Below are 7,821 nucleotides of genomic sequence, written 5' to 3'. Positions count from 1 at the left end.
GGGGCAGCCAATCAATGATTCTCTCTCATCAATAAATGTGTCCTCTCTCTCCCTTCCTCTCTGAAATCAATATATATATATATATATATATATATATATATATATATATACACATTTTTAAAAGAAGGAAGTGCTGACCAGGAAGCCCCGCACTGAACAGTGGGAGCAGCACTGCCTACTTCCGGGAAGGCAGAGAACAGGCCTGGGGAATTTTAAGAAACGGAGATATCCTCCTCAGACAGCCTCAGCAGGAGGGTCTGGGGCTCAGGAAGGAGGCAGAGGCCTGGGTGGGGTTTGGGGAGCTGAAGGCGGGTGTGGAAATACTGGCCGTTTTCTCCCTCCCCTTCCCTCTCTCCCTCCCCCAACCACTTCCCCCTCCCGTATCTCCGTCATTTGCCATCTCTCTTCTGAACGTCTCTCCTCCCATTTTTTCTCTTTCAGTTGATCATAATATGCAGCTGGTGGATATCAACTTAAATAAACACCAAAAGGAAGTCTCATGTTTTCTCTGGCTACTGAACAGTTTTTATTCCCCTTAAAAACACCTTTCAGTCACTGCACCTGTAGGTGGTCCCAATGAGCTTCCTTCCCTGTTGAAGAGCCTCGAGGGGAGGCTGGTGGGAAGCGTCCAAGCGTCCGTTCTCAATCCCCGAGGCCAGGCTTGGCACTTGGCGCAAGGACAGGCGGTAAGCAAGGTCTCCCCATCTCCTCCCCTGACCTAACAGTGCCACACACACTGGCACTCAACAAATAGGTGAACTTGGAGGCCCTCAGTCATACTTGGGACTTTCTAGCCATTATCAGCTATAGGCATACACTCACTCGTTTTTAATCAATTCGTCTTTTAGTAAGAGCTAAAAGCTACCAAGAAGGGTGTGGCTTACCTAAAAAGCTTTGAACAAGGCTGATGGTTATGGATTTCTGTAATCAGAAAGAGAAAATACATCTTAGTTAATCATATAAAATAGCCCAGGAAATACACACACACACACACACACACACACACACACAGTTGTTGAAAATCTCAGACAATAAAAAGAGGGTTTCCACCTGGCCAGATGGCTCAGTTGGTTGAACTTTGTCCTGTACACTGAAAAGGTTGTGGATTCGATTCCCGGTCAGGGCACATACCTAGGTTGCAGGTTTGATCCCCTGTCAGAGAGGCAACCAATCAATGTTTCTCTCTCTCCCTTCCTCTCTAAAATCAATGAAAAAATGTTCTTGAGTGAGGACTAAAATAATAATATAAATGAGAGAGTTTTCCGCGTTCCAACAGGTGCAGTGTGCACACGGGGAAGCGCTGTATCTCCTCAACATTTCCACTCCGGGACACCTTCTCAGAACCACGTGACGAGAACAGCAGCCGTTCCCACCTGTCCCTTTCCATCTGCGTGATGCGCACACACCTGAGAGCTCTCACTTACTCGGTCTTACCTGGGTACAGCATAGGGGGCAGGAGCCACCAACCGGGTAAGAGCTGTGAGGACAGCCTGGGGAGAGGGCCTGCACCACTGCCCATCAATGACCTACTAGCTCACAACAACGTGGGCCTGTGTTTTGAAGGGAAGGGAGGAAACTCTGGAAGTCTATTAACCCTTTCAAAGATGGCCAGCACCAAGGGAAACCGCTATTTACCAGGCAGATCTGAAAAGATGGCGGTGACTAACCAGAGGGAACAATTTCTTCCAGCTCATCAGGGGGCTCGGGTCTGGTTTGCTTTATGAGACATGAGACCAATTAGCATTCCATTCTGCTAATAGCGTTCTCCTTACAGCGACTCTTTACCTTCAATGTCACAGCCCAGACTTACAGGCTGCAATGTTCACTCAATTAAAAGGGAACCACAACCCTAAACGACGTGGCTATTAACCCTGTCCTGGTCCGGCTGCCAAAACACATGCGCAGACGCGATGCTTCCTCAGGGGAGAGGAGCTCATTTGCTCAGCCGGCTGTTGACACAGCGATACAAGTAAGAAAACCTCATCCAGAACCATGCCCTCTTTTATTACCAAAATGATACAGTGTACCTTCCCAAGGTATTTCAGAGATACTTTCAGTAATTAGGATGTAAAACATCTGGAGCAAAAACATTACCTCAGGGAGAAGGGGAAAAGAACACACATCTTCTACTTGACAGGAAAGAATATTTTGTTTAAGAAAATCCCTAGAGTAAATGCTGAACTCTGAGTACACTCCTGTCGTCAGTCCTCCCAGCAGACGTCTTTCATGATTTGCAGCCTGGATTAGAAGCACTCTGAAGACGTGCTCTAGACACCGCGTGGCATTTCCTAAAGAGGTGAAATACAGCTTTCCCGGGTAAGACTTTTTGCAGGACCTAACCAAGCACACCGCGGAGAAACGGGGAGGTGGTCGCCACAGGTAAAGCTGCCCATCGGAATGGAGTAGGTGGGCACATTAGCTGGGGGCAGACCTTTGGAGGGCAGCCTCACCGGGACCCTAGACTTCCCTACGCCTCCAGCGCATCCCCATGGCAGACTCCTCGTCACGTGTGTACGGCGTCTCGGCACACACGTCCCCCCAACCCCCCGGGAGGTGCTGCTCTGCTTGCTGGTCTTCCTGTCTCTGCCCCGCATCCCCCACTTTCCTCTCCATTCTTCCCGGTGGCTGCCACGACACCAGCTCACTAACTCAGGGCGCTCTGCTGCTGTCTGGGATGGCTCTGCTTCAAGTGAGCTGGCGCAGCTTAAAATGAATGTGTATTCAAGACAAGACAGGCACTTCGTATGCAAAATGTGATATTCTATATAAAGTCCCCTTATTGTATAGAGTCAGGTAAAGGTGTCTGTGCATGAATTCACACATTTTCAACAAATAATGTATTTGGCCAATTTATTTTACTTAAAGGATCTAATTCTGGAGGTTAAGTTATGCCAGGACAGTTCCTCATACTATTGCTGTGGAAACTACTTCGCTTCATGTCAGTCCAGGTTTTCCACTGGTTTACATTTACTTTCTAACTAGAGGCCCGGTGCACAAAATTAATGCACTCGGTGGGCGGGGGGATCCCTTAGCCCGGCCTGTGCCCTCTCGCAGTCCAGGAGCTGTCAGTTGGACAACCTTAGCGCTGCTGCAGAGGGGGAGAGGCTCCCGCCACCACCGCTGCACTCACCAGCCATGAGCCCGGCTTCTGGCTGAGCGACGCTCCCCCTGTGGGAGCACACTGGCCACCAGGGGGCAGCTCCTGCATTGAGCATCTGCCCCCTGGTGGTCAGTTCACGTCATAGCAACCAGTTGTTCCGCTGTTCGGTCGATTTGCATATTAGCCTCTTATTATATAGGATATGGATTTTATGTATTCATTTTAAAAGTACAGTTGACATACAGTATTACATCAGTTTCAGGTTTACAACATAGTGATTCAACTTTTATATACTTTACGAGTAAAGTGATCACAACAAGTTTAGTCACCATCTGTCCCAGCATAGTTATTATGATATGAATGAGTCTATTCCCTATGCTGTACGTTACATCCCCACGACTTATTTTATAACTGGAAGTTTGTACTTCCGAATCCCCTTTTCTGCCCACCCCTCCACCCTCCTCTTCTCTGGCATTCATCAGTTTTCCCTGTGTCTGTGAATCTGTTTCTGGTTTTTGTTTGTATTTGTCTTTCTCTGTCTGACTTTTTTCACTTTACATAATACTCTCTAGATCCAAAGATTTCACTCTTTTTATGGCTGTGTAATATTCCATTTTACATATGTACATCTCTAAAATCAATTAAAAAAGATAATAACTTATTCAAATAAATTGGTAAATATAAACAGCTAGAATATTAATCAGAAATGCTATTTTTGTCATCATGCTGGATAAGAGAGCTCTTTCTTATATGGTTTGCTGTCAGTTAACTACATCTGGCATTTTAACCTTCATCTATCAAATTAATTTTGAAATTCAAGTGCAAACAATAAATAATTGCACAGATGTCCAATGAAACCAAATTCTCCACTTCAGGATTTTAAAGAACTAAGCAAAACAAACAAGGACAAAACCTCAATGATAGAACAGCTATACCCGTACACCGCACGTCTTTATTTAGCAGTCGATGCTGTGGAGCAGGTTTTATAGTTTTGGTCCTATCAAACCATAGGAGAGAGTTCAGCCTCTTCCCCCGCAATCCAACCCTACATCAATCCTCACCCTGGCCCCCCCATCCATGTACCAGGCTATCAGAACAGGCTTGAAATTGATGGCTTGCCCCAATAGGACCTGACCTTCCAGCAGAATTTCAACTCTCACCTGCACACACACTGCATTTTGGTCACAGACACAGGCCAGGGCCCCTGTGTGTTTTATGCCCTCCTTTGCTGTGTTCCTCTGAATGCACACCCTGACCCTGAGTTTGCCTCCTGCATGATGTCTTCCCTGATTTCACCCACTAGCAGTTTCCCCCTCTAATCTATGGGATGGCCTTGGCTCCTTTCTTACAGCACTCATCTTGTGCTGCTGGACTTTTGTGACTTGCCTCATCCTCCCTCACTCCTGGGAGGCAGAAATGCATCTGGATGCTCCTCGCACTGCCCGGCACATGCCTTACACTTCAGTGAACATTGGCTGCACAGATGAATAAAATGCCTCCTGCTTTTCTCTGGGTGTCAGGATATGCTGTTTAATGATACTGACGTGCAGCTAAAAAAACTATGAGTCAGTGCATCTATAAATACTCTGTCTTCCCCAAAAATCTCCCCCAAACTGACAAAAGCTGTACAACTCGCTAAATTCTACAATTTGCTAAATAAGTGTGAACAACTATGCCAGACCCTTCAGAAAGGCCCTGCATAACACACCCTTTTTTATAGGGGGTGATGACGACACTGGGGACACCCTAATTTGCAAATCTGAGGTTCTCAGTGGTTTTGGAGAGACTACCAAGTTCGACAGCACACAGAATCCGTCAAAGTCGGGTCAGGTAGTGGGTAAGGGACAGCGTTACAGAATACCCGCACCTACAGCAAGCCACTGTATCCTTACACTGACCTATACAAACATTTCACATCATTTATTAGTGCAAATACTTGGCACTGTAATGACAGTGGTTACCTATGACTTTTCTAATCTTTAGATTAAAATCAGTCAAGGGCCAAAGAACAGACTAACCGTACATATACAGAGAGTGTTTCCGAGGTCGGTATAACTCACTTACCAATGACTTGCAGGAACTCTGTGTTGCTGATTTGGGAGTCACTGATGCTAAAGGTTTCCTCTTGTCTCACCTCTCCCAGCAAAAATCCTTCCTAAATGTAATAAAGAAAATAGTTGCACACTAAAAATTAAGACGGTTTTTACTGGAATTAAGAGAAATTTAGGACATAATAATTTTTAACAATAATCCAAATAAGCTTGGCATGCGAACCACTATTCTATAAACCAACAAGTAAGACTAGAGAAATATCAGATATACCTAATAACTGGATTGTTGAAAAAAGGATTCCATACGAGATGAAATATATTTCAACCCCTTCAAGTCTTCCCTGTTTCTCTAAAGTAAAAATTAGTAGAGAGAATTCATCACCTAAATCCTATCAAGTAGCATCACCAGTGTCGGCAGTGGGTGGAGGTGGGTGGGTGGAGGGCATAGGGGGATAAAAGCTTGTTTTCTTGAAACAGAATACAATTCATTTCATTGCATTGCATGAAAAACACTGCTACTGAGAGACGGATAAAGACGTTGGCACAATGCACAACTAAGTGCTCTTTAGCTGGCGTGGGAAAGTAGGGTCTCAGCAAACCAGTTCCTATCGTCCGCATGCAAGTGCTTCTTTGATAAATGCAGAAGCTGGGCTATTCTCACCTTTGGAGAACACACACCACCATAACAATTCTGGATTATTCGGCACCTAACCTGCTGTTGGAGTACTTTCTATACTTTTAAATGATTGAAAAAATATTAAAATGGAGCCCTGGCTGGTGTGGCTCAGTGGGTTGGAGCGTTGTCCTGTGCACCAAAGGGTCTTGGGTTGGATTCTGGGTCAGGGAACATACTGGGTTTTTGGGTTCAATCCCCAGTTGGGGTGTGTACAGTCCAACTGCATATGAGAGGCAGCCAATTAATATTTCTCTCTCTCTCTCTCCCCCCCCTTCTCCCTTCCTCTCTCTAAAATCAATGAAAAAGTAATAAAAAATTAAAATAGGAGTGTTTCATGATGTGAAAATTATATGAAAATCAAATTCAATGTCCATAAAATTTATTGGAAACAGTCACCCTAATTTATCTATTGTCTATAGCTGCTTTCTCTTGCAACAGCAGGGTGGAGTAACTGCCACAGACCACATGGCTCCCAAGAAATTTCTCTGCCTGGACAAAACAAGAATGTGCTACAAAAGCAAATTCTTAGTTCTTCAACTTTAAAATACATCAAATTGAAACAACTCTATTCCACATCTATAATTGTAGCAAGGTTAACGTAGGCAAGTATGGTCATATCCAACACAGTTGCAAACTACTGTCATTGGTGAACATTGCTGTTTAATCTAGCCGCCAGACCTGGCTCGGTGTAGATATTAAGGAGATGTCTCTTGAATTGAATTAGTAACAATCCGGGTAACGTGGCCATCTCACTGCGTTTGTAGAAAAACGTACCCACTTTTCCACAGGTAGCTGCTGATTTTTTTTTTCTTTTTTAAAATATGGAATGCTTCACGAATTTGCGTGTCATCCTTGCACAGGGGCCATGCTAATCTTCTCTGTATCGTTCCAATTTTAGTATATGTGCTGCCGAAGCGAGCACTAGCTGCTGATTCTTACCATAATCTTGTCCTACACATAAACTATGACATCTCTAGGCACTCCGCAAATCAGAGTTCATTGAAACCATCTGTAACACTTCCACGGACACTAGGCGTGTCACAAACCACCTACATGCGGGGCTGCATTACAGTAGTAACTCGCTGGCTGCAGTACCAAAAGCCTCATGCAATGCAATGAATTGTATTGTGTTTCAAGAAAACAAGCTTTTATCCCCCTGCCCGGAGGCATGCGCGGCCTCCGGACAGACCCATGTCGTGTGTGTTCTTATCATTAATCTCTCCCACCAGCACTGGAGAGGTGAGCGGCACCTTCATTCACTGCCATCCAACTGACTAATGGGATCGCCTCTCTAGAAGTTGCTATTAATGGAGGCGAAGACTGCTGACATCCAACCAAATCCAGTTCCTTCTGCAGAGTCGCATTTTGCTTTGTAATGACAAGCACAACCCCCCCCCCCCCCCCCCACCGCGCACAGACAGTTATTTACTGAGGGTGAACAATGGACTTTTGGGAACTTTTCCAATAACCCCCCACTGGGGAGGGCAGAACCAAACACATCTTGAACGATTTAAAATTATCTAAGTTCCGCAAAGAATTTTCATTTCCGAGGTCAGTGAAATGAAAAAAAACCCCGGGAAATAAAAGCTCGGGGAGCCGCCGGGCCCCGGCTCGCTCCCGCGCGTCCGCGCTCCCCTCCCCGCCCGCCTGTCACTTCCCCATTTCACCGCGGCTCGGTTCCGGGGCTCGGAACACCTGCCAGGAACCCAACTCGCAACTTCCAGGCGAGGAGACCCGCCGCCGAAACCTGCCGTTCGCATTCCCCATGTTCCACGGAGGAGGAAGCGCGCGATCTCATCGAACCCGTGTGAGGAGTGACAGCCACGGCTGCCCCGGGTCGCTCCCCGTGACCCCCCGCGAGACCTGCCGGACACCAGGGAGGGGCAGACGCTCGGCTCCCGCGGAGCGACCTCTGACACCGCCGGCGGCCGGCCGGGCCAGCTCCGCCAAACCGGTGACCGCGGCTCCGGTCGGGCGGGCGGCGGAAGGCCCTG

At 46.6% G+C, this 7,821-nt stretch overlaps 1 protein-coding gene, 1 long non-coding RNA gene and 1 other non-coding gene across 4 annotated transcripts in view; 1 reads left to right on the top strand and 2 right to left on the bottom strand.

The window, feature by feature from the left end:
• The window catches only part of LOC111823510, a 4,222-nt gene extending 1,263 nt beyond the window's left edge, over nt 1–2,959 (top strand). Inside the window, exons 2-3 of the long non-coding RNA XR_002826541.1 lie at nt 442–686; nt 1,277–2,959. This is a non-coding gene — a long non-coding RNA (uncharacterized LOC111823510). The remainder of the gene's footprint in view (nt 1–441; nt 687–1,276) is intronic.
• The window catches only part of ABRAXAS2 (abraxas 2, BRISC complex subunit), a 19,005-nt gene that overhangs the window by 10,626 nt on the left and 558 nt on the right, over nt 1–7,821 (bottom strand). For both annotated transcript variants that reach the window (XM_023745260.1, XM_006103979.3), the window contains exons 2-3: nt 5,165–5,255; nt 885–921 (exon numbers count right to left, since the gene is read on the bottom strand). In XM_023745260.1, coding sequence (XP_023601028.1) covers nt 885–921; nt 5,165–5,255 — 128 coding nt within the window. The remainder of the gene's footprint in view (nt 1–884; nt 922–5,164; nt 5,256–7,821) is intronic.
• LOC111823515 lies at nt 6,643–6,749 on the bottom strand. The gene has a single exon (XR_002826546.1). It is a non-coding gene; the product is annotated as a U6 spliceosomal RNA (small nuclear RNA).

This window comes from Myotis lucifugus, unplaced genomic scaffold, assembly GCF_000147115.1.
Source record: "Myotis lucifugus unplaced genomic scaffold, Myoluc2.0 scaffold_526, whole genome shotgun sequence".
In the NCBI taxonomy this organism is placed as follows: Eukaryota; Metazoa; Chordata; class Mammalia; order Chiroptera; family Vespertilionidae; genus Myotis; species Myotis lucifugus.
The sequence above is the reverse complement of the archived record's forward strand: the minus strand, read 5'-3'. Positions and strand labels throughout refer to the sequence as shown.